This window comes from Cetorhinus maximus, chromosome 16 (assembly GCF_964194155.1).
Source record: "Cetorhinus maximus chromosome 16, sCetMax3.hap1.1, whole genome shotgun sequence".
Lineage (NCBI taxonomy): Eukaryota > Metazoa > Chordata > Chondrichthyes > Lamniformes > Cetorhinidae > Cetorhinus > Cetorhinus maximus.
The window spans coordinates 43,182,997-43,210,306 of record NC_135894.1 but is presented as its reverse complement, the minus strand read 5'-3'; the positions used below and the strand labels follow the sequence as shown (position 1 = coordinate 43,210,306).

At 40.5% G+C, this 27,310-nt stretch overlaps 1 protein-coding gene across 5 annotated transcripts in view; it reads right to left on the bottom strand.

The window, feature by feature from the left end:
* Positions 1-1,189: 1,189 nt before the first annotated feature.
* The window catches only part of riox2 (ribosomal oxygenase 2), a 47,303-nt gene continuing 21,182 nt past the window's right edge, over positions 1,190-27,310 (bottom strand). For all 5 annotated transcript variants that reach the window (XM_078559778.1, XM_078559782.1, XM_078559779.1 and 2 more), the window contains 3 exons: positions 18,889-18,977; positions 10,581-10,685; positions 1,190-2,619 (listed from right to left, as the gene is read on the bottom strand). In XM_078559778.1, the coding sequence (XP_078415904.1) occupies positions 2,461-2,619; positions 10,581-10,685; positions 18,889-18,977 (353 nt within the window). In that variant the 3' untranslated portion in view covers positions 1,190-2,460. The remainder of the gene's footprint in view (positions 2,620-10,580; positions 10,686-18,888; positions 18,978-27,310) is intronic.

Here is a 27,310-nt window from a genome sequence, read left to right as displayed (position 1 = left end):
CATAAGACAGTCCCACATCCCCGGAACAAGTCTGGTGAATGTGCATGTTTTTCATTTGCTTCACACATGAAAAAAAGTCACAGAATTCCATTTTTTCTCTGTGGGAGGGAGGCAAATCATGTCCAACACAGGCATAAAAATATTAGAAATTTTTAAGCCATATTTTAAAAGTGGAACACAAAAGCTGTTAAGATGGCTGCAGCATACCATGTGACTTTGGCATTTGAATTGTAGACAGTAGAGTTTGTGGTCAATACCTGAGTAAATGTGCACCTCAGTTAAGGAATCTCAGTGTGTTGTGAGATTCACACATTTTATTGCTTAAGGATGGACCAAAACCTACAGACAATGGGGTTTACAGATAACTCATCGCCATGTTTCACCAGGGACCTCGAGGACGTTGGGTGTTAGGTGAATGTGAAATGGGTCCCATCAACCTTCCATTGCATTGTGATGGCATGTCATCCAAACATAAAGACATTGGCTGTCTCAAACTCTCAAAGTGTGAAAAGCCACAACAGGGGATGTTCATTGGCCTAACACACCACCTTATTTGGAAAAAGACCTTGGGCTAACAGGTCACAAGGGTAAGACAGCCATGTTTGTTGTTGCCTTTTAAACAGCAAGATTCAGCTCTGCAGGGGCAGAGGGACCAGCTATTGAGCTGGCTGCAGTCAACTAAGCAGCCAAGGAAATAAACAGCAATACTTTGAAAGCGGGACTAGGACTCTCTCCAACCTGTTCCAAATTCAACTTCATCAGAGAACTGACCTCCTGGCAATTCAACTACAAAAAGCCTCACAGCTTACTGAGAATCCTCTGCTTTTCAGGACCTTTACTCCAGCCAAACCATCAACTCACCTAAGAAACTACAGGTCTGCTACGAAAGAGACTGAAATAATCCCAAGTTGTAATTGTATTGTTTTTTTCCTTCATCTGTATCTAATCTTTGTGTGAGAAAGACGCAGTGTTTTTAAACCTCTGGGGCAAGTGTGGGTTAATAAATAACCTTCTTTATTCTAAAACTCATAAAACGGCTTGCTGCTGAGAATATTTAAATTGGGACAACCACTCTGAGGGTAGTAAAACACACATACAAACAATTCGGTCACGGACAATAGGGAAGCACAAATTCTGTCTGTGACACTTTACAACAGTCAGTGTCAGCTACCCAAGGAACACATCATAATTGTAGTAAATGATTTTATTAAAAGACAGAAACAGAAATAATACATCAAAAAAATGCAGAAAAAAATAAAGAGTACCGAATTCTTAATATACAGTGCCTATGGCATGTGGTATGCCTGGCTACAGATGGAAGAAATATGATGATCTCAAGACCTCTACTCCGCCCCCTTACCTCACCCTGAATGTTTTTTTTTACAGAAACCATATGATCCACGGAGTGCAGTTTAAAAATCAACAGACTAAAAGTGGGAGAGAAAAAATGTCATTAAAGCCTAGAAAAGTGGTCATCCACCCTGAAAAGCACTCGTGAATTAAAACAATAAGAGTAGATATCTTATGTAAGTAAGCTTTGCGTAAAGGCAAGTTTCAATTTTGTTTCAAATATCATTTGCTCTAGTGCTTCAGGATTCTTCTCTAACAAAGCTAGGCGTGTCCACCCCAAGAAACAGGTTCTCTAAAGATTAAATCATCTTTAAGATATTCACGTATTCCAAGCACGCCAAAGGTATGAAACATTGCTGGGTTTCAAACAAATATTGTTGCAGTATTAAGCATCTAGATAAAAACCAAAGATAAGTACAGGTTAATAGTGTGCACAATTTTTTGGCAGTATCAATGCAAGATTATGAACTCAATGGGATCCATCCAATAAGCTCTAATTAAGGATATAGTTCATCTGTTATTGAAGCTTTTTTTGCAGGGATATAGAAAAATTTGTTGGTGCTACAACTTTGTCTTTTTAATTTCATTATTAAAAATTCTATCCAATTACCTTTTGGTTAGTTCTGCTAATTAATTAAATGTCATATATAACAGATAGCTAAAAGATTTTTGACCTAAACAGGACCCAATAGAAATTGTTGGCAAACATATGTATATATACACATATGTGTATTTTCATTTTTAAAAAAAAGAAAACATACATGTGGAGGGATTTTTTTTTTTTACAGTGAAAGGACATATTCTCTGTGGATGGTGGAAAGGGTATCACTAGAGAATCATATTTGCTTAGTATTACATCATGGACTGCATAAGAATGGCACTGAAAAACAGTGAAATGTGCATCAGCTGAAACACATAAATATGTAAATCTGATAATAAATGTTATTTCCTGTACATGTCAGAAAACTTTTGGAATTGTTTTTGCAAATACTGTACATCTTTGTAATAATATGAATACTCCATAAACCAGTTCCATGTTTTTATTAGAATATAGAACAGTAAAAGGCACTCAAACAACAACGAGCCAAGTCAAACGATAGTTCATTTTACTTAGGCCACTTCAATTAAATTTTCTGTCCACAGACACAATGCAAGATTTTCTTTAGCTTTGTCCGAATCCAGTTTGAGATCACTCACAGAAACAGTGTCACCTGTCCAAAGTTGTTTCAGTGCTTCCAAATGAGACCAAGAAAATCTCAAGCCATGGGCCTGTATGGAGGCGGAGGAAAAAAAATAATTTTGGAATAATAATTTCTACTAAATGAAGCAGCTTCTTTACTCAAATTATAAATCGTTAATAACTATAACTATATATAAAATATATAAAAATAAAGAAGTGTAATAACTATATATAAAATATTCTTCAAAAATGCAAATTATGAAATGCAACAAAATCCATCAATATCTTTGCTTCTTTCTTAATTTCTCAGGATGTGGGTGATGCACAATTCTCTTTTAAGTCCATTTCTCAGAAACTTATTAGAATTTATAAATACAGTGTCACATCAATGGAAAGATACAAATATTCAATGGCCCTCATGCAACTTCCAGTAAACTCCTATTATTTGTATTGGGGCAGACATCAGAAATTCAAATATACAAACCATTCTCATCTAACATCAAATATTTCTTAATTAGCAACCATCATTTGAATTGTGCCTAATAATGAACAAACATAATCCACATATTTATGACAAGCAGGGGTTCAAATATTCCATCACTAGATTAATGTAGGCTTTGTTGAACATCAAAACTGCTATTTGTAGAACACCAAAACTGCCATGGTTTCTTGAGAATTCCCACACTTCTAGCAGCTTTTCAAACCATTCACTTTCACCCATGTAGATCAGCTGAATGCAACCTTCAGAGGATTAATGCAAAACCTTACTAAGTGAATAATTTTGAGTATAATTATATTGACAGTGTTGGAAACCATTTCATTCACCAACTATCCTGAATGATGGCAGCGTCCAGCACACCAGGGCAAAATGCAAGGCATAAGTGTTTGCAAACATCTTCAGCCAGAAGTGCTGAGTGGATGATTCACCTTGGCCCCCTCTTACAGTCCCCACTACCGCATAAGCCAGTCTTCTGCTAATTTGATATCAAGTAGAAGGTCTTGTGATGCAGTGGGTAGCATCCAAACCTCTTAGCCAGAAACTTTGGGTTCAAGTCCCACTCCAGGGCTTGATGGCCAAGGAAGATGCGTTCATAATGTGTCCAAACAGGTTGATTGTCAACCTGCAAATCTTTATGATATGCCTATGGCAGGCAATAAGAATGGGAGTCTCTTGGTCAGCCATCTGCAGAAGGCAACGGCAAACCACTGCAGTACCTTGCCAAGCATAACCATGGACTAACACAGATGTCCATGGTCGCCAATGCCTTTTAGGTGCCTAAGAGAGAGAGAGATATATCAAGAACTGGCTGAGCATAGTTGATACAGCAAAGGCTAAGGGCCTTGGCAACATCCCAGCTGCAGCACTGAAGACTTGTCCTCTAAAACTAGCCACACCTCTAGCCAAGCTGTTGTAGTGCAGCTACCACATTAGCATCTATTCACAAAAGAAAAATGTTTGGTTCTGTCCTGCCCACAAAAAGCAGGACAAATCCAGTTCAGCCAATTACAACTCCATGAGCCTACTCTTAATCATCAGCAAAGTGACAGAAGGGGTTTTCAACAGTGCAGTGTTACACAGCAATAACTTGCACATGATGTTCGGTTCCTGACCTCAATACAGCCTTGGTTCAAACATAGATAAATGACCTGAATTCCAGTGGTGAGGTGAAAGTATCTGCCTTGACCTAAAGGCTGTATTTGATCAAGTGTGACATCAAGCAGCCCTAATAAATTGAAGCCAATGAGAATTAGGGGGAAAACTCTCCACTGGTTGAAGCACAAAGGAGGATGGTTGTGGTTGTTGAAAGTCTATCAGTTCAGTCCCAGAACATCGCCACAGGGTAGTGTCCTAGGCCTAAACATATTCAGCTGTTTCATCAATGGCCTTCTTGCAGAGGGTTCAATTCCATTCGCAACTCCTCAAAATATGAAGCATGCAGCAAGGCTTGGATGACATTCACGTTTGGGCTTATCAATGGCAAGTTAAGTTCAAGCCACACAGGTGACAGGTAACGGCCACATCCAACAAGAGAGAGGCTAACCACATCCCCTTAATATTCATTGGCATTACCATCATTGAGTCCTCTTCCACTGACATCCTGTGAGTTACCATTGACCAGGAACTTAATTGGACCAAGCTCATAAAAACAGTGACTCCAAGAGCAGGTCAAAGGCTGAGTATTCTTTTGGCCAATGACTCATTTCCTGACTCCCCAAAGACCTAGAGATCTGTAGTGCCTCAAGGAAAATATCAGTAGCAATTTTAACAAAATTCTGCAGCAACAGGATCTAGATTCTCCAGCACATCTTAAGTTGGATAATCAAGATGTCTTTCAATGTAGACTGATGTGCCATTATGCAATTAAGCAAGGCAATGCCAGATATGTATACACCAAGCAGGGGTGCCATCAATTATCATTTTGCTTATGTTAAAAATACAATGACATATGGCCATCGGCCTGGAATGTGAACTCTGTTCCTCTCTCCTGGTCTGCTGAGTATTTCAGCATTTTCTATTTCAGAATTCCAGCATCCTCAGTATTTTGCTTTTGTTTAAATTGGATAGCGTTTGTTGTGGAACCGTCCACAAGTTTGCTGGTAATAACAAGCTACGTGAAGGAGTCAGGATCTTAGGTGAAATAAAAAATCTGTTGGCAGATCTAGAAGGATTGGGAAAATGGGTTCATGTGGAACAGGTGGCTTTCAGTTCAGCATTATGGAAATAGGCAGAGGCAATTTAATTTATTCATTCACGGGACATGGGCATCCACGTGTTAGCATTGCAACAAGTAACTAGACTACTGTTAAAATATAATGTAAAACAGCAGTTTTGATATTGTCACCAATATGACCTATTTCAATTAATAGTGATTATGGTTTGCAGCAGTGCCAAAAGGACGATGAGACAACGGAAAACGATAATATCCTCTTTTGTACTGGCCTTTCCTTTTGTCTCCTCTTTTTAAGGTGGTGGATTATACTAGAGCATTATATAAGCATTATACTAGAGCATTATATCAAATTTCGGCAGGCTATTTCACCATAGGCTGCAAATGCCCAAGTCTTGTATAGTGTATAGGCAACACCTTCTGCAACCACTTTCCATTCGAGGTCACTGGATGGCAATCAGGAACTGCAGCACTGCCAGATTTCTGCTTTGCTTAGCACCAGCAACAAGGCTAACTGTAGCATTACATGGCTGAAATTAGCAAAGAGGTACACAAATCACTAAACTATAATAGAGGGCACAGGTATTAAGAAAGGTAGATGGAAGGTTGGCCTTCGCCTTAAAGGGGCTGGAATGTCAAGAGAAGAAAGTTATATCTAAGTTGTGCAGAGCTTTGCTCAGACCCCATCTGGAATTCTGCACTCAGTTTTAGACACTAGGGCCAGAATCTTCGGGTCAGCATGCAGGGGCAGGCCCCACTTAACGACGCGTAAAATGACGCGCGGTGACATCAGGCATGCACCCCGACGTCACCACGCATCATTCCAATTTTCAATTCAGTGAACGTGCACCAGAGTTGGGTGTGCGCCCGCCAAACTGTCAAAGGCCTATTAAGGCCATTTAAAAACTAATTAAAACACTTAACAGAGCTGCTCGTTCAACCTTAAGGTTGGCAGGCAGACGAAGAGCCCAGGCAGCCTTTGCATTTATCCTGAAACCTCATCCACGGATGGGAAGAGGTTTCATGAAGTGTTTATAAATTGAGTAAAATTTATTAAAGTTCATTGATATGTCCCAGCTCATGTGACACAGTCTTTAAATTTTTTTTTCTTTATTAAAATTTTTGACCAAACTAATCTCCTTGAGGCAGCTCTGTGCCTCAGAAAGATTTCTGCGCTCTTTTGCGCGCATGCCTTAATTGGCCCACCCATGTAAAATGGCAGTGTGGAGCCAATCGCAGGCCGCGACAGGCCACTCCTGCTCAGCCCCCCCGATGGGGAGAAAATTCTCCTCTAGATTACAGAAAGGATATATTGGGTTTGGGGTAGTACAGTGCAGAACTACCAAAACGGTACCAGGGTTGAAAGAGTTAAATTACGAAGGCAGGATGCATAAACTTGGTTTATATTCACCTGAGTTTAAGTGATTTAGGAGTGATTTAATCAAGATGTTGATAAAGGGATTTGATAGGGTACAAGCTGAGAAGCTATTTGCTCTGGTAGGGGAATCCAGAACAAGAGGGCACAATCTTAAAAGCAGAGTTAGATCATTCAAGAGTGACATCTAGAAGCACTTGCTCACACAAAGGGTAGTGAAACTCTGCAAAACACTTTCCAAAAGGCTGCAAATGCTGGGGCAATTGAAATTTTCAAGACTGAGATTGATAGATTTTTGTTAAGTAAGGGTATAAAGCAATATGGAGCAATGGCGGGTAAAAAGAGTTGAGGTATAAATCAGCCATGATCTAACAGAATAGTTGAACAGGCTCAAGAAACTGAATGGCCTACTTTGTTCCTATGTTCATTATGGGTTGTCTGACTTTGTATCATACTTGGCTGGACACAACCATTAAACCATAAACGGCACTCTTTTACTTTAAAGAAAACTCTCATCATAACTCCTTTCAAAATTTTGAATCGTTAAAGTATTGTAGTAGCTTAAGCATTCTCCTATAAACGTGTGAGAAAAACAACATTAGAGCAGAAAGACAGCTTAGAGTGTGTGGCTCAAATATATATTCTTCATAAAAACACCAAGTATAAGGAACAAACTGAATGGATTGCAGGCGCAAATTTATCTTAGAGGGTACAACATGGTAGCCATTACTGAAACATGGCACAAGATGGTCATGAATGGGAAATGTATATACCAGGTTAGAAAATCTACCAGGAGGATAGGGAATCTAGCAGCATTAAAAAAAGTTCTATATGAGATGATATAAATAGATAGGCAGTGGATACTTTAAGGGGAGAATTTAGAAACAGAAAATTATATAAAACTGTAGCAGAATTTATGTACAGGCCCTCTTGTAGCAGCTGTGAAGTGGCACAATGTATAAATGCAGAGATTAGACAATATGTGGTTTAGGCACATAATGTGGGATTTTAATTTCCATATAGATTGAGATAAGTAGATGAATTCACGTCAGAAATGTAGCAACTTTCTTGAGCATATTCAGGTTAGTTTTCTGTAACAGCGTGTTCTAGAACCAACAAGGGGAATGAGGTAGACTCTATCTAGTTTTTTTCTTTATTTACGGGACATGGGCATCACTGGCAAGGTCAGCATTCAATGCTCATGTCAGAGACAACTGAGTAACTTGCTGGGCCATTTCAGAGAGCAATTAAGAGTCAACCACAATGTTGCAGGTCTGGAGTCACAGATAGGCCAGATCAGACAAGGTGCGCAGATTTCCTTCCCTAAAGGACATTAGCGAAACAGATGGATTGTTACGACAAATGGGTAATTTCACAGTCACCGTTACTGTTACTCGCTTTTTATTTCAATTTTATTAAATTAACTGAATTTAAATACGTCAGATGTCAAGGTGGGATTTGAACTCATATCAATCCAGTAACATAACCATTATGCTACCGTAACGAGTAAACAGGGCAAATTTGTTAGAGTAAAACAACAGGAGATCAGTTGGGGGTGTTCAAAGAAGAATTGAATGCAATACAGAACTAGTTTATGCCCCTAAGGGGGAAGAGGTCTACTTGCCAAAAGAAGCAAATATGAATGAGTAAAGAGGAAAGGAATAACATAAAATTAAAAGTAGCACAGATCCAGTTGAATGGGAATGATAAAGAACGGCAATGGGTGACAAAACAGATAGTAAGTGCTACCAAAAGGGGGTATGAAAAATACTTATAGGGATATCAAAATCAGCACAAAACAATTACAATTAGGAGTGATATGGATTCCTTAAAAACGAACAATGACGATATTAAAAATAAAAATAAGGAATTCTCTTGATTCAAGAACGTTCCTTTAGATTGGAAAACTGCACGTGTTGGTCAGCTATATAAGAAAGTTGAGAGGGGGAATTGAGGATATTTTTAGGTCAGTTAGCCAACCATCTGTTGTTGGGAAATTACTGGTCTATACTTAAGCATGGAGTGACTGAACATCTTGAAAATTTTCAGCTGATCAGGGAAAGCCAACATGTATTTGTATAGCACAGGTCATACCTGATAAATTCAACTGAACTTTTGAAAAGGTAACTCAAGTGGTGGACAGGTTGTTTATATGGTCTTCCAGAAAGCAGTCAATAAAGTCCCACTGAAGGGACTGATAGTTAAAGTGGAAGCTCATGCAACTGAAGGCAAATTGGTGACCAGGTTAGGGGATTGGCTGAACAGCTGGAGACAGTAAGGATAATGGACAGGTACGCTTAATTGGTAGGATGTGGCTATTGGCTCCACGCAGGGGCCTATGCTGTAGTTGCAACTATTCACTGCATTGATTAGTGAATTAGATGATGGAATAGATATTCAAGTCTGTTCATGACATAAAGATAGGTGATACTGAAAGCAGTGTTGATCGAAGTATAGAGTTACAAAGAGACTAAGTGGATGGGCAAAACTGTGGCAAATGGATTTCAATTTAGGCAAGTGTGAGGTCATCCACATTGAACCTAAAAAGGATGGAACAGAGAATTTTCTAAACAGTGAAAAGCTAGAAACAGTGGAGGTCAGAAGAAACTTGGCAGTCCAAGTAAACAGATTATTAAAATGTCATGAACAGGTACAGAAAATAATCAAAAATGGTAATGGAATGCTGGCCTTTATATTTAGAGGATTAGATTACAATGGGATAGAAGTCATGCTACAATTATATGAAGCCTTGGTTAGAGAACACTTGGTGTAATGTGTTCAGTTCTAGACATGATGAGCTGAAATTTTAATCAGGAGTTAGGGACCAGACATATAGGCGAGTGCCGGGTGCTGGCCCCACACGGCATGCTTTAGACATGCCCACTGCAATTTTCAATGCCCCAACTAACTAAAAGCCAGGGAGCCAGGGAGCAAGCTCGCCGTACAATCAGGAATCATGGGTAAGCTCCAGTACTGGAAGGCCAACGGGAGGCCCTCCAGCATGGAGAAATCGACAGCCCTACCTGCCGAGATGGGAGCTGCTGATGGAGGATGCAGACAGTGACGGACCAGGGCAGATAGGTTAATTTTAATTTTTCAAACGTGCCACAGCTGCCTGGCCATGATCCTGGAGGGCAAACCCTCCAAAGGACGGCCAGCAGCTTCAGCCCAGCAACCATTATTGGTCCAGGGTGAGGCCCTCGCTTGATCCATCGAGCCCCCATCCTGAGCCCACTATGATGGCCTGGAACAATGTGGGCTGCCCATATCGCCAACTGGAAATCGCGATTCAACCCCGACCCCGGCCTCTTTCAAAATGGCTTGGAGTCAGGATCATTGTGGGGAACCAACACAGAGGTCAGCGGTGTCAAATTGCATGCCCACCCGTCTCCAATCTGGATCCCTACTTGTTTTAAAAATCCAGCCCTACACCTTAGGAAGGATATAATATTGGCTTCAAGGGAACACAGCGTAGATTTATTAGAATGATACCCAGACTCCGAGGGTTAAATTATGAACAGGCTACATGAACTAAGGTTGTATTCCCTGACGTTTAGATCTGTTTGACGTTTTCAAGATGTCATGGAAAACTGATAGAGAAAAAACTACCTATGCTATTTCCACTAAAGGACACAACCTAAAAATTAGAGCTGTTAATCAGGAACTTCAAGAGTGAAGTTAGGAAACAATTTTACAAGGGATGATTGAAGTTTGGAACGCTCTCAGTTGGTACTGGGTTAATTGTTAACTTCAAACCTGAAGCTGATAGGTTTCTGTTAACCAACGGTATTAAGGGATATAGGGCAAAGGCAGATATTTAGAGTTAGGCCACAGCTCAATCTTGAACAAGCTTGAGGGCTAAATGGCCTGCTCCTGTTTTTATGTTCCCATATTTCTGCTACTAGATTGAATATCTTTAAATCATGCTGGTCTTTCTTCCTTCCCAAGTTGAAATATGTGAGAGTTCAAGGAAATAGAAATTTCAAGAAAACAACAGTATTCTCACCTGAAAACTTTCTTCTTCTTCATTGTCCTCAGCCCCCATCATGTGGTTTTCTCTGCTATTTTTCAGAGAATGATATACATACACCATCATTTCTCGAGATTCATCCTGAGAAAACATTAGTAACCCTAAAATTACATACAATTACAATTCGACTCAATCAATCCGCATTGATTTCCATCCTCCACATTAGCAGCGATCCTAATTCCATGTGCCTACCCTGATCTCCTTTCCCTTCACTCCCTTTTCTTTCTATTATTTAAACTACTTATTAAATGTTGACATGGTCTCTGCATCAGTTACTAACTCTGGTAGTATATTCCACCACTCCTGTTTCTCCTGCTTTCTGTCCTAAATATCTTTCATTTAGGTTAATCTAACCTTACTTTTGTAAGTGTTTTTGTCTCTTGGTACTTATGAACGTGCATCTACTAAATGGAAAACAAAAACAGAATTACCTGGAAAAACTCAGCAGGTCTGGCAGCATCGGTGGAGAAGAAATCAGTTAACGTTTCAAGTCTTCATGACCCTTCGGCAGAACTTTAGCTTTTAGCTTTTTGTTTTTATCTACTAAATGGATCCTGCTGTATTTTCTAAGGGTATCATGCTACCTCATCTTCGCACACCAATTGTCTTTACGCACTGATTTTATACATGCTTTGTGTAGGTTTTATTTATGAAGCAACTTCGTAATTTCTGAACTCATTTTAAGGATAGGTGCCATTTTGTACTTTTCTGCTGTTTCTAAATAACTTGTGCCAAGCACGAACAGTCATTATAAAAATCTACATCAGCGAGTAACTTTTTCAGCCCAAACACTGCTAAGCAGCTGCCTTAATGAGTTTTCTATATGCAATATTGATACCCATATTAGGCATTTGGGACAATGAGCCCAGAAGTTAATCATCAATACATTGACACCACATGCTCTCTTATCTCCAATATGTGGACACAAAAACTATCTAAGGCACACCATTATCTTAGTAGAAGGTCATAAAATTTAATGAAAGGACGGAAAAGCACTATAATAAGAGGGATTGTTCCACAGGTAACTGACACCTTAGGGAACCAATCAGGAGGTAACAAGATGTGACATCTGTAGATGACTGACACCCTTAAGAAACCAGAGATTGATCATACACATCCCAAATCAGAGTCCAGGAACACCACCGATCATGAGATTGGGCTGTGTGTCAGAAAGGGTCAATAAGCACCAGCTTCCAGCAAAGCACGCAGAGTGGGAAGAAGAACTGAAAAAGTTGCAAAGAAGGACTGCATGCTTCAGTGAACAAAAGAACAAAGACAAAGAGGAACCAACACATGCGTCGACTGATCCAAGGCTGAATTAGGAAGCAAGAACCGTGTTGAGCCAGTAAAGTCGCTGCCTAACTTTGTTGTGAATTTAGTTACTTAATAACATTTTCCCAAAATTATGCCTGAATGGTCAAAGTCTCAAAAGGACAAATTAATATTAGGTGAGTAAAGGCTCAGAGTTAGAGTTTGAACACCCACAAAAACTTACATCCCTCAAGCCTGTTCTGCCTTTCTATGAAATCATGCAGGTCTGTGACCTAACTCCTCATCCCAGCCTTTGTCCCAATTCCCTTAATATTTATTGTTAACAAAAATCTATCAATTTCAGATTTAAAACTAACATTTGATCTAGCATCTACTGCCATCACAAGAGAGTTCCAAACTCCTAGCACCATGTCCTGGGGCCTCAACTATTTACGATCTATATTAACGACTTGGATGAAGGGACCGAATATATTGTAGCTAAATTTGCTGATGATACAAACTTAAGCAGGAAAGCAAATTGTGAGGAGATACAAAGGATGGAATTTAATGCCACCACCCACCCACCCCAAACCCCAGTGGTGAGTTTGGAATCTGGGGAGTGGGCTTTTGATAGGGCGGGAGGGTGTAGGGCGGGGACCCGCCGCCTTCCCACCTCCACTCATGGCGGGAAGGCTCATGGACGGCCTTCATGACCTGGCGCTAATTGAGGCCCTTAAGTGGGCAATTAATCCCCAATCAAGGGCGTCATCCTGCCGTTGCCAGTATTCAACCTGCGACAAGACCAGAGCCCAAAAAGCGAACCCAGTTGTGTTTGCTTGACAGCTTCCGCGGAGGGGGGTGGGGGGTATCCCTCATTCAAAGGCATTCAGTACCTGATCGAGGGATCAGGCCTTAGGAAGGCCGCTGAGAACATAAGAAATAGGAGGAGAAGATCACGTGACCAAATGAGCCTGCTCCACCACTCAACATAATCATGGCCGATCTCAGGTTTTCAACTACACGCTCCTTCCCACCCACTCCCCATATACCTTGACTCTCTGAGAGACCAAAATTCTGTCTATCTCAGCCTTAAATATATTCAATTATGGTGCATCAACAACCCTCTAAGGTAGAGAATTCCAAAGATTCACAATCCTTTGAATGAAGAAATTTCTCCTCCTCTCAGCCCTTTATCCTGAAATTTTTCCCCCTTGTTCTAGATTCCCTAGCCAGGGGAAAATGCATCTACCCTATCAAGCGCCATCATAATTTGATTGTTTCAGTAAGATCACCTCTCATCCTTCTAAGCTCCAGAACATATAGACCCAATTTACTCAGCCTCTGGTTAGGTCAATATGACATGAAAATAAATCTAAAACTGTATGTATCAAAACTTTATTTTTGTTGCTATCTTTAAAATTGACTTTCTGCTGAACCAAAAGAATGGCTGCTCCAAGTCACATGACCACAGGATTAGCCCTTTATTCTGGAAGCTACCAACAGGAGTCACAAGAACAAAAGAATCCTCTTCTCATCGTCATGGCATCTCATGCCCAATTGTAAGGACATTATAATTACAAACCAGGGGACTCGCAGATCAAAACTCGTTATGCCTGCAGAGCACTTAACAGATTCACCTCACAACTAGGACTGTCCAGGTCCATTTCAAATGGGCAGCAACATCACCAATCCAGCATGGGAGGCGGTGGCAGCAGTGGTCAGCACCAACGCCCTTCAAAAGAGGTCAGCCACCCAGTGCTGCAAGTGAATGAATGATCTCCTCCATTCCTCCAGGGTAAGTCACTCTTCTCATTGTTCTCAGCTCAAATGCGCACAAACCCATCACACATCCATAGGTCCCTCAGTCACTGCCAGTTGAAGGGACATTACCATTCACTCTCTCACACACACTTTCATTGTCCTCATCCCATTGATGGACACTCACCACCCACACATGCCAGGCATACTTATCATCTGGCCCCAGGAGGTGTCTTGCTTACACTGTCTCCATCTTTATTCATGCAGGACAAGCTGGCACACAAGAGTGAGGGGTTGCATACTGGTGGAGGAATGCCTGAAATGAAGGTCCTCACGGACTTTGAAAACAGAGCCATTCAGCTAGCCAGCATATAATATACCCCACCCCATTTAAGTTTTCAGGAAGGCGGGGGAGCAGCAAAATCAGTTGCGGGCCCGCCGACCTGTCAATGGCCAACTGAGACCATTGACAGGATCATTGAAACAATTAAAGGACCTGCCCGTCCAACCTTAAGGCTGGCGGACAGACCAGGAGCCCCGGCGGGCAATAGAAAAAACATGAAACCTCATCCACCAGTGGGTTGAGGTTTCATGTAGGGGTTTAATAAAGTTTTAGTGTAATTTATGAACATGTCCCATCTCATGTGACATTGTCACATGAGGGGGACATGTTAAGGATTTTTTTTTCTCTATTTTTAACATTTTTAAAACTTGTCAGTGATCTCCCTGAGGCAGCACTTAGCCTCAGGGAGATGTGAGTTCTTTTGTGTGCATGCACAAAAGAGCGCACTCTTGCATTTGGGGAATCCCCCCGCCCGCACAGGAAGCGTATAGCGCTTCCCAGCGGACGGCACGCTGGGCGGGCCTTAATTGGCCGTTTTACGTGGGCCTTAATTGGCCCGCCCACGTAAAACGGTGGCGGGGCCCGCTTCTCTGGCAGAGATCAGCTTCCCGCCCGCCAGAGATTGGGTCGGGCCCGCCCGCCTGGCAGGCAGAAAATTCTGCCCTATGTTTTTCTATGTGCATTGTTAAGACTTCCTTAATATCAGATTCCAGCACTTTCCTGATGACTGAAGTCAAGCTAAATGGACTGTAAGTTCCCTTTTATCTCTCACCCTCCTTTCTTGAATAGCAGTTTTACACTTGCTAACTGGAACTGTTCCAGAATCTAGGGAATTTTGGAAAATCATAGCCAGCACATCCATTATTTCTGCAGCTCTTTCAGAACCCTAGGGTGTAGGACATTAGGTCTGGGGATTTGTCAGATTATAATTCCTTGAATTTCTTCAGTACTTTTTCTTTGTTGATATTAATGATCCGAATTTCCTCACTCTTATTGGCCTCTAAGTTACCCTCTATTTCTGGTATCTAACTTGTGTCTTCCACTGTGAAAGCAGCCAAAAAATATTTGTTCAATGTCTCTTACTATTTCCTCATTTTCCATGATAATTTCTCCTGTCTCTGCTTCTGAGAAATCAAATTTCGCTGCTCTCTTCCTTATATACTTGTAAAAGCTCTTACAATCTGTTGGAATATTCCTGACTGTTTGCTTTCATTCTATTTTTTCCCTTTTTAATCAACCTTTTGGTGGTCCTTTGCTGATTCTAAAATACTCCAAATCCTTAGACTTGCTATTTTTTGCAACATTATAAACTTCCTCTTTTAATCTAATACTATCCTTAACCTCCTTAGTAAGCCATTCTTAATCTTTCTCATTGAGTTTTTGTTTATCCAATGGAATGTATTTTTGCTGGACAGTTTGAATTGTTTTTTTAAATGTTTACCACTGTTTAATTACTGCCAGACCTTTCAGTCAACTTACCCAATCAACTTTAGCCAGCTCTCCCCTCATACTGATGTAATTGGCTTTGTTTAAGTTTAAGATTCTTGTTTGTGATTGGAGTATGTTGTTTTCAAACTTAATGTGGAATTCAATTGTATTATGATCACTATTTCCCAGTGGATCTTTTGCTATGACATTATTAATTAACCCTGCCTCATTGCAAAATACTAGATCTAAAATAGCTTTATCCTTAGTTGGTTCCACAACATATTACTCCAGGAAACTGTCACAAATGCATCCTACAAACTCATCTTCCAGACCACCTTTGCCAACTTTATTGGTCCAATCTATATGAAGATTAAAGTCCCCCCAATTATTAAATTGTCTTTGTTACAAGCTCCAATAATTTCTTGTTTAATGCTCTGTTCACGGTTTAACAACTGTTAGGGGGCCTAAAACTACTCTCACCAATGCTTTCGGACCTTGTTATTCCTAACCTCTACCCATATTGATTCTATTTCCTTTTTTTCCGAGCAAAGGTCCCTTCTCACTAATGTCCTTAAGTCAACCTTTATTATCAGGATTACCCTTTCTCCTTTTCCATTCTGCCCATCTTTTCAAAACGCTCTGTACAATGGAATATTTACTTCCTAACCTCAGTCACCTTGTAACCATGTCTCTGTAATGGCGATTTATCTCTATTTATGCCACTAGTTCATCTATCTTATTGTAGGTGCTCCATGCATTCAGCAAAAGTGACTTCAATTTTATATTTTTACTACTATTCCCTGCGTGGACCTTACTCTCTGATGCATTACAGTTAAACTCTCTGTCCTTTCCTGTTCCATTCAGTTTGTCTTTACCCACCTCAATATACTTTTCTATTGCCTCAGCTTTTATCTTTGGATTTCTAAATCTCCCTTCACCCAAACCCTCCTCCTCCCCTATGTTAGTTTAAAGCCATTTTCCCTACACTGAGCCACATCTCTGCCCTTTCTTCTGATCCCCTCCACCTACCCCCAAGCCAGCGACCCCTTTCCACATTCCCCATACCATCCTCACTCATCTGTGGCCCAGGTCTCTCATTGATTCATTAACAGCAGCAGCCACTACACCTGGTATTAACTACTTAACCCAATTTGGTGCATCCACAAATTTTGAAATTGTACTTCCGCTTCCTGAGTTGAAATCATTTATGTAAAAGGTGAACAACTGTGTCCCAACACCAATCCTAGTGGGACACCATTTCCTACCTTTTGACAGTCTGAGTTAATTCACCTATTCTCTATTTTGTAGCCACCTTGATATCCAGTCTGCTATTTGTTCCCTTAATCCAATATTTGAACCTTACTCATAATTCTATTATATGGCCCCTTCTCAAAGGCCTTATGGAAATCCAAATATATTATGTCTACTGCTTCCTTTTCTATCCTTTCAGTTACTTCTTCAAAGAATTTAACAAGGTTAAGCATGGCTTTACATTTTGGAGCCTTGCTTACTATTCTTTATTATATTTTCAATTTCTGGATGTTTTTCTATTCATCTTTGAGTAATGGTTTGATTATCTTTCCTACAAGTGACATTAAGCTAATTGGTCTATAGTTTCCTGGGTATGTTCCATTTGCCTTTTTAAATATTGCTATCACATTAGCACACGAAGAATCAGGATAGGGATAGGACCACTAAGGTGGACACAACAATTTCATAGGTATTGACAGCAATATTGCAGACATATTAAATATTATGATTACTTTGCCTTAGTATTTATCAGAAGGACGTGACATTAGAAGGGAGATCAAAAGATCTGGCACTACTCTTTCTTCTAATGACTTTTAAAATATATATGTAATAGTTCCCCTGCTAATTTTTGCCTAATGTCTTTTAATATGCCTGGATGCAATCCATCCGGACCAGGGGTTTTATCCTCTCTAAGTCTGATAGCTTATCAATTATCACCCCCTTTCTATCTTAAATGTCTTTATATCTTTTTTTATCTCTTCTTTTTAATGTCCAGCACATTAGTCTCCCTGGTAAATACCAAAATTTAATACTTATGCCATTTTCCTGTCAATGTGTGTGAGATTATCGTGTGTATACCTTGTGACCCTGTCCCTATCCTGATTCTTTTTCTTTTGCTATTCATGTCTGTAGAGTGGTTCACTATTTCTTTTCATATTCCTTGATAATTCAGTTTTGTAGTTTAGAAAATTTTTTATATTCCTTTTTGTCAACCTCTCCTTTGTTGTCTATACACTTAGTACATACCTTTCTTTTTAGTTTAAATTTCACCCGTATTTCTTTATTCATCCATGGTGTGACATCACTAACTAGTTTGTTCTTGGGTTTTTTTCAAATGGGATATGTTTCTCCTGGACTCTATTGAGCATTAGTTCAAATGTATCTTTATTTCTAGTCCTTTCTTTCTCAATAAAAATTTCAGGTTTATTTTCTCCAGTTCCATTCTCACCCATTAAATCAGCTTTTTTCCAATTTATTACTTAGCTCTTTGTTTTACTTATGTCCTTCTTGGTCTTTAGCTTAAATGTTGTTATGTTGTGTCCCATCAGGTTCAGGCACTTCATCCTTCTTTAGGTTATTTATATTTACATTTAAATATTTACATTTTATTTAGTATAATATTTCTCATCTCGCTTTAAACCAATCCCCACAATCCTTGTCTTTTGTAAATACTTTAGCAAAATACTTGCTAAGTATCCCTACCAATTTTCATTTATGTGTTATTATCTCACTATTCCCTGATCTCCAGATTCAACTTCACATTTACAATAGGGGTATTTGACTGCTGATAATCAAGGGACCATAATTCTCACTACTTTTACAAATACAATATCTAAAACATTTCCCAATGACCACATCTCATGATCTGATTCAGAAGTATTCCACCACTCCATAGCAAAGAACATTAATGCAACAATAAATCAATGAAGCTGTGAACATACATTTTAGTTATTATAGAAATATAATTACTTTTGCCAAGAAATTATTTAAATTAAAACTCCATAGAAAATAATTTTTCATATAAGATACCATTTGATAACACTCAAAGCAGTAGCTTTATTTAGTACAGGCTATGACAAGTGCAGATACTGAATGAATTTATAATAGAATAACATGACACACAAATAAGTGATGTGTTTTCAAATAGGCGTAACAAATCCCATAACCAATATCCACTAAAGCACATTATTGAATACTCTACTGTCATTTTTATATTAGTTATAAATAAGCATCAGTTTTCCTCTGCCACCAGAATAGAACATGTTAAACTTTATAAAATTTATTCACAAATATAAAATATTAACCAAACTAACTTCACTGTATACTGGGTAATATTAAAAGTCCCAATGGTATTTCCACTTGTTGATACTAGAACATACACCTGGAAATCTGGAATAATTTTCAGTTATCAAACTCAATCTAAAGAGAAGACTGCTTAAACAATTACATTTCTTGATAATTGTCTATACTAACCGTTCTTTCTTGGTCATGTTCTACCAAAATCATGGTATGGTCTTTAAATCTTAGCTTGATCTGATCATTGAGTTTGGGCAGTTTTCCAACTGGAGAAGAAAGTAAAACCAGTTAGCATGCACACACACTATTAATCAGCAGACAGAAGACACAGTCAAGATCACTGAAGCAGATTGAGATATAATAAAATCTGATAATGAGCGGAAATATTTTGAACATTATAAATTATATTTTATGCCTAAATAAATATAACAATTTAAACATAATTATCTCCATAACTTTCAAGGTATATTTAATTTTACAATTTCTGCTCTTATGTAGCAGGATGGGCAAGACAACTGGAGATTGTTCCAATTGGAAGAAGTTTACAGCAACTGAAAAATGCAGACAAGCACTGTTCTAAAGCTCTGTAATTACAAGTTGGAGCTTTATTTTATGGCAGTAGATTTAATTGGTTTTCTCAAGACTATAAAATAATTATGTATGAGGAAAGCCTTTTAGTCAACCTTAGTTTTTTTTTATTCATTCATGGGATGTGGGCATCACTGGCTAGGCCAGCATTTATTGCCCAGCCCTAATTGCTCTTGAGAGGGTGATGGTGAGGTGCCCTTTTGAACCGCTGCAGTCCATGTGGTGTAGGTACATCCACAGTGCTGTTAGGGAGGGAGTTCCAGGATTTTGATCCAGTGGCAATGAAGGAACAGTGATATATTTCCAAGTCAGGATGGTGTGTGGCTTGGAGGGCAACTTCCAGCTGGTGGTGTTCCCATGTGTTTGCTGCCCTTGTCCTTTTACATGATAGCAATCATGGGTTCAGAAGGTACTGTCTAAGGAGGCTTGGTGAGTTCCTGCAGTGCATCTTGCAGATGGTGCACAGTGCTGCCACTATGCGTCGATGGTGGAGGGAGTGAATGTTTGTGGATGGGGTGCCAATCAAGTGGGGTGCTTTGTCCTGGTTGATGTCAAACTTCCTGAGTGTTGTTGCAGCTGTATTCATCCAGGAAAGTGGAGAGTATTCCATTACACTCCTGGCTTGTACCTTGTAGATGGTGGACAGGCTTTGGGGAATTAGGAGGCGAGTTACTCGCAGCAGGATTCCTAGCCTCTGACCTGCTCTTGTAGCCACAGTATTTATATGACTAGTCCATTTAAGTTTCTGGTCAATGGTAACCCCATAGGATGTTGATAGTGGAGGATGCAGCGATGGTAATGCCATTGAATGTCATGGAGCGATGGTTAGATTCTCTCTTGTTGGAGCTGGTCATTGCCTGGCAGTTGTGTGGCATGAATGTTACCTGCCACTTATCAGCCCAAGATGGATTTTATCCAGGTCTTGCTGCATTTGGACTGCTTCAGTACCTGAGGAGCTGCGAATGTGCTGAACATTATGCAATCAGCAGCAAATATCCCCACTTCTGACCTTATGATTGAAAGGTCATTGATGAAGCAGCTGAAGATGGTTGGATCTAGGACACTACTCTGAGGAGCTCCTGCAGTGATGTCCTAGAACTGAGATAATTGACCTCCAACAGCCACAACTATCTTCCTTTGTGCTAGGTATGATTCAACTAATGGAGAGTTTTCCCTGATTCCCACTGATTCCAGTTTTCCTAGGGCTCTTTGGTGCCACACTCGGTCAAATGTTGCCTTGATGCCAAGGGCAGTCACTTTCACCTCACCTCTGCAGTTCAATTCTTTTGTCACTTAACATCTTTGGTTACAGCATCCAATTGGCTCTTGCATGATTCCAGGGGTTTTGCATCTACTACTCTTTGCTTGATGAACTTGCTGGCATCAATCCTAATTTTTTTTTAGCTATTTGAACCTTGTCCTGCTTTTGAAATTGAAAGTAATTTTGTGATTTATCTTTTCCTTATTGTTTACATTTGTAAAGTATATTGCACATACCTCTAGACGATAACCTTTTGAGGATTGAAAAATCAACATTCCTCCAGTCTTTGGTGTAACTCTGACCTCTAACATTAGAGATTACTTTCATGGTTCTTCTCTGTGCTTCCTCCAAAGCGATGATCAGAACCTCACACAGCATTCAAGATGTGTTCTGACCAAAACTCTATGAAGTTAATAATGACTTTATATGGCTTATATTCTATTGTTTTAGATATGTAATCCAAAATTCTATTAGATTTTTGATTGTGTTCTGCATTAATACGACACGGCTTGTAGGTCTTTTCCAAATTCATTCTTAGTTGTTTCAGCACCATTAATTTCCCATTTATCTTTGCTATGTATGGTACTTTACACTTAGCTGTATTAAATTGCATCTGCCACTGTTCTGCTCACCTACGTAATTTGCCCTGCTCATTCTGGATTTTCTGACCTGCCTCCTCTGATTGTACTGCCTCTATTAGTTTAGCAACATTGCAAATTTTTATCAATTTGCTTTGGGTTTCAGAGTACAAATCACTAATCTAAAACAAAAGTGATAGTGGTCCCAAATCTGATCCATAGGGCACCCCACCCCAACACTCTCATGAATACCCAGAGTTTTCATCCCTTCAGCCAATTGTTTACACATAACCAAGATTTACCCTGAATTCTTACAGGTTTGAGTTTAAACAATAGCCTTTGAGAGGAACTTTGTCAACTACCTTGTGGTGAAAATTTGTGTTTCAAGATCAGAATTCTATGCCTTAGCCTAGATTAAAACAAAACGGAAATTGGAAGAGGAGACATATGATAAAAATAATAAGATGTAGGAGCAGAAGTAGGCCATTCGGCCCATCGAGTCTGCTCCACCAGTCAATGAGATCATGGCTGATCTGATAATCATCAACTCCACTTTCCTGCCTTTTCTCCATAATCCTTGATTCCCTTACTGATTAAAAATCTGTCTATCTCAGCCTTGAATATACTTAACGACCCAGCTTCTACAGCCCTCTGCAGTAAAGAATTCCACATGTTCACTACCCTTGGAGAGAAGAAATTCCTCCTCATCTCAGTCTTAAATGAGCAACCCCTTACTCCAAGATTAGGCCCTCTGGTCCTAGACTCTCCCACAAGGGGAAACAACCTCTCAGCATCTGCCCTGTCAAGCCCCCTAAGCATCTTATGTGTTTCAATAAGGTTGCCTCTCATTCTTCTAAACTCCAATGAGTACAGGCCCAGCCTACTCAACCTTTCCTCACAAGAAAATCCCTCCATACCCAGAATCAACCTAGTGAACCTTCTCTGTACTGCCTCCAATGCCAGTATATCTTTCCTTAGATAAGGGGACCAAAATTGTTCACAGTATCCTAGGTGTGATCTAACTAGTGCCTTGCATAGTTTTAGCAAGGCTTCCCTATTTTATACTCCATTCCCTTTGAAATAAAGGCCAACATTCCATTTGCCTTCCCTATTACCTGCTGAACCTGTATGTTAGCTTTTGGGGTTCATGCACAAGGATCCCAAATCCCTCGGTGCTGTAGCTTTCTGCAGTCTTTCTCTATTTAAATAATGTTCAGCTCCTCTATTCTTCCTGCCGTATCCATAACCTCACATTTTCCCACATTATATTCCATCTGCCAAGTTTTTGCCCACTCAATTAACATGTTTATATCCCTTTGTGGACCCTTTGTGTCATCCTCACCACTTGCCTTCCCACCTATTTTTGTGTCATCCGCAAACTTGGCAATAGTACATTCACTTCCCTCACCTAAGTCATTAATATATACTGTAAATAATTGTGGCCCCAGCACTGATCCCTGTGGCACTCTACGAGTTACAGGTTGCCATCCTGAAAATGCCCCCCTTATCCCAGCTCTCTGTCTGCTATTACTTAGCCAATCCTCTGTCCACGCTAATGTACTACCCCCAACACCTTGGCTCTTATCTTTTGGGTAGCCTTATATGTGGTACCTTATTGAATGCCTTTTGGAAATCCAAATATATTACATCTACTGGTTCCCCTTTATCTAACCTGCTTGTTACCTCCTCAAAGAATTCTAATAAATTTGTCAGGCATGATTTCCCCCTCATTAAGCCATGCTGACTCTGCCTGATTATATTATGCATTTCTAAATGCTCTGCTATTACATCCTTTATAATAGACTCTAACATTTTCCCAATGACGGACGTTAAGCTAACTGGCCTATAGTTACCCGTGTTTCATCTCCCTCCCTTTTTGAATAAGGGTGTTACATTGGAAAACTGACAATTTTCTCCATGACCTAGCAGGACAAGGGATGTAGATCCAAATTCCCCAGAACACCCTCCCCCAACACAGACACAAAGCATACTGACTTGGACATATATCACTGTTCCTTCATAGTCACTTGGTCATAACCCTGGAACTCGGTACCTAATAGTACCTTCAACACATGGGCTGCAGTGGTTGAAGCAAAAGGTACACCTCAAATTTCTCAAGAGCAACTGGGTCGGCCAAGAAATGCTGGCCTTGCCAGAAATGCCGGCCTTGCCAGAAATGCCCACATTATGAGTATGAAAAAAGTTAGGACCAACAATTTTAAATATATTAAAAGAGTGATATTGTACAAAAAGCAGAAAGGAAATATGAAACATTGCTAGTGGATAATATCAAAGAAAATAGAAGAGCTTTTATAAGCTTATTAAAAAGTAAGACTATTTAGAAAGGATGGCCATTCAGGAATGGCCATTCAGGGATGAGGAACAGTCTAACGGTGCAGGATTATAAACATTGCAGAGATATTAAATTAATACTGTGCAATTATTTTTACAAATGGTAGAAGTGAGTCACACAAATGATAGCAATGATTTGGTTTCATTGAGTGTGAGGTAATGTTTTTGGGGAGGGCAAACAAAGCAAGGGAATATGCAATAAGAGGGAAATTATTGAGAGGTTGAGGAAGTGAGAGGTCTTGGAGTGCATGTCCACAGGTCCTTGAAGGTGGCAGGATAGGTGGGCAAGGTGGTCAAGAAAGCATATGGAATGCTTTCCTTTATTGGGTGAGGTATTGAATACAAAAGCAGGGATATAACATTGGATAAAAGCAAAATACTGCAGATGCTGGAAATCTGAAACAAAAACAAAAATAGCTGGAAAAACTCAGCAGGTCTGACAGCATCTGCGGACAGGAACACAGGTGACGTTTCGAGTCCGTATGACTCTTCATCAGAACTAATGAAATAGAGAAATGAGGTGAAATATAAGCTGGTAGAGGGGGGGTGGGACAGGTAGAGCTGGATAGAGGGCCAGTGATAGATGGAGGCAAAGAGATTGTCAAAGATGTCATAGACAAAAGGACAAAGGGGTGTTGACGGTGGTGATATTATCTAAGGAATGTGCTAATGGGGACATTAAGGGTAGCAAGCAAGACAAGCTAGTGGCAGCTGGCCCTAGTCGGGGTGGAGTGGGGGGAAGGGATCGAAATGGGCTAGAATAGATTGAAATAAATTTTAAAATAGGTGGGAAAAGAAGAATATATATTTTTTTAAATTATAAATTATTGGAAAAAGGGGGATTGGAAAGGGGGTGGGGATGGAGGAGAGAGTTCATGATCTGAAATTGTTGAACTCAATATTAAGTCTGGAAGGCTGTAAAGTGCCTAGTCGGAAGATGAGGTGCTGTTCCTCCAGTTTGCGTTGAGCTTCACTGGAACATTGCAGCAGGCCAAGGACAGACATGTGGGCATGACAGCAGAGTGGTATGTTGAAATGGCAAGCGACAGGGAGGTCTGGGTCATGCTTGCGGACAGACCGAAGATGTTCCGCAAAGCGGTCACCCAGTCTGCATTTGGTCTCTCCAATGTAGAGGAAAACATTGGAATTGTATAAAACACTGGTTAGGCCACAGCTGGAATTTTGTGTATTGTTCTGGTCACTACATTACAGGAAGGACATAATTGCTCTAGGGAGAATGCAAAGGAGATTTACAAGAATGTTGCCAGGGCTTGAAAATTACAGCTATGAGGAGAGATTGGATTGGCTAGGGTTGTTTTCCTTAGAACAGAGATGGTTAAGGGGTGACCTAATTGACGCGTACAAAATTACGAGGGGCCTAGATAGGGTAGACAGGAAAGACCTGTTTCCCCTAGCTGAGGGGTCAGTTACCAGGGGGGCATAGATTTAAGGTGATTGGTAGAATGATTAAAGGGGACATGAGGAAAAGCTTTTTCAGCCAGAGGGTGCTGGGCGCCTGGAATTCACTGCCTAAGTTGGTGGCTGAGGCTGAAACACTCAACTGATTTGAAAGGTATCTGGATCTGCATCTGAAGTGCTGTAACCTGCAAGGCCTCGGACCAGCTGCTGGAAAGCGGGATTAAAATGAGAGGCTAGTTTCGTTTTTCTCTTATTGGCCAGCACAGACACGATGGGCTGAATGGCCTCTTTCTGCACCGTAACTTTTCTATGGTTCTATGAAGGAGGACAAGGAACAATTGTCAAAAACTGCAGAAACGGAATTGGTTGTAAGGAAAAAAAAGAACTAAAAATGAATAAGTTACTGGGTCCTTATGGTACTCGTCCTAGACTGTTTAAAGAAATTAAGAAAGATAATGAAGGTTCCACCCACAATTTCTCAATCCTTTTTAAATGTTAAAAATTGGACTGTTGGACCAGAGCAGTGCTATCCGATTGAAATCACTGACTATCCACAGTGACACCATTTTGGCCTCACACAATACAGTTAAATGTACTCTAAGTGTATATTTACATAACTAACATTGACCACGAGTCCCTGTAAATGTTGGCAGTTTTTTTCTTTCATCAAAGTTTGGAATTCTCAGATGAATTTAGCGCGCAGCACATTTTATTGCAGCTTCTAGGTTTTTAGTCCAGAAAAACTTCAAGTTGCAAGAAGTGCTTTGACTTCAACAGTGATTGCTGAGAATGTTGACTTGCAAAACAAGGTGCACAAGAACAGCTCCTGTTCTTCATCTAGAAGATGGTTGAATGCTGCACTTTCTTCACCATGATCAGTCCTTTCAAAACTGCTCATTATTGGCTGGATTTGCTTTCTTCACGCTGGCCTCAAATGGTCGTCCGGATTGATCGAGCTGCCGCAATCACAACTCCCCTCTCCATATAAATGTGTTTTCATGGTGCTGAAATTCGAAGTTTTCAATTTTGTTACACCATTTTAGCAGACTAGTAACTTTTTTTTCATATTCGTTCATGGGATGTAGGCCTAGCTGGCTAGGCCAGCATTTATTGCCCATTCCTAATTGCCCTTGAGAAGGTGGTGGTGAGCTGCCTTCTTGAACCTCTGTAGTCCATGTGTCAAAGGAACACCCACAGTACTGGTAGGAAGGGAATTCCAGGGTTTTGACCCAGCGACTGAAGGAACAGCAATATAGTTCCAAGTCAGGATGGTGTGTGACTTGAAATGACTTGCACACACTTTTATTTGTCTTACCATTTTATCAACAAATACACAAAAAAGGAGAATGATTAAAGATCATATCCTCAGCCATAGTGCCTTATTACTTATTTTGTATTTACTAATCGAAAATTCAATTAAGCACATAAGGATTCCCAACTAGCCACAATGCTGACTGAGAGCAGCCAATGTAAAAACTTTGTTCAGAAACGGAGAGAAAGATAATTCCGATTAACCATACAGTAACTGGTTTAACATAAACTTGAGTTGTGAGCAAATTAGTACTGAAAATTATATTAGTGAACATTTTAAAATGCGTGGTTTCATTAAGAACAGGCAACACGATTTGGTAAAGGCATCAATTTTTGCATGAGTTTAGCATGGGAATGCAGTTGGCATGATGATGGATTAACAGATAGGGCAGAATTTTCCGTTTGTCGGTCGGGCGGGCGGCCGATTGCCGCTGGCGAAACGTGCCGCGCCACCATTTTCCACGGGCAGGCCAATTAAGGCCCGGCAAGCGGGTAAGCAACTCCCATGGAGAACGGGAAATTAGTCGCGGGGGCGGGCAACCTCAGACTGCCAGTTCCAATGGGGAGCCAGCAGCCTGTTTAAAGAGTGGCCAGGCAGCCTGCTTGAGTCAGTGCACCATGGCCCATCGTGGAGAGAGGGAGGGAGGACCGATTGCACAGCAGCATGAGCAGGAGGAGGGGGCAGACTGCAGAAGAGGCCAGCAGGAGGCCACTGTGCCCCCCGATTTTCTGATGCATGCCTTGCTGTCCTCCTGCTGTATCCGGAGGATGGGAGGAGGAGGGCCCCCCATGTCACCAGCCAGGTGTGGGAGGAGGTGGGTGATGCTGTCAGTGCCCATGATGATGTGCGGTGCACTGGCGCCCAGTGCAGAAAAAGATTCAATGATTTGCTGCACTGTGGACGGGTGAGTACCATGTTGGCCTTGGCCATTTGACCTAGCAGGTAGCCTCAGCCATTGAGCACCACCCCCCCCACAACGTCTTGCTGTCGTTACTGCTTAGGACATCTGGCGCACGCTGGGTGGGCAAATGGGTACTGACCATGTTTACATCAGCCTTAGTGGTTGAGGAGAAGATGGGTTCTCCCTGC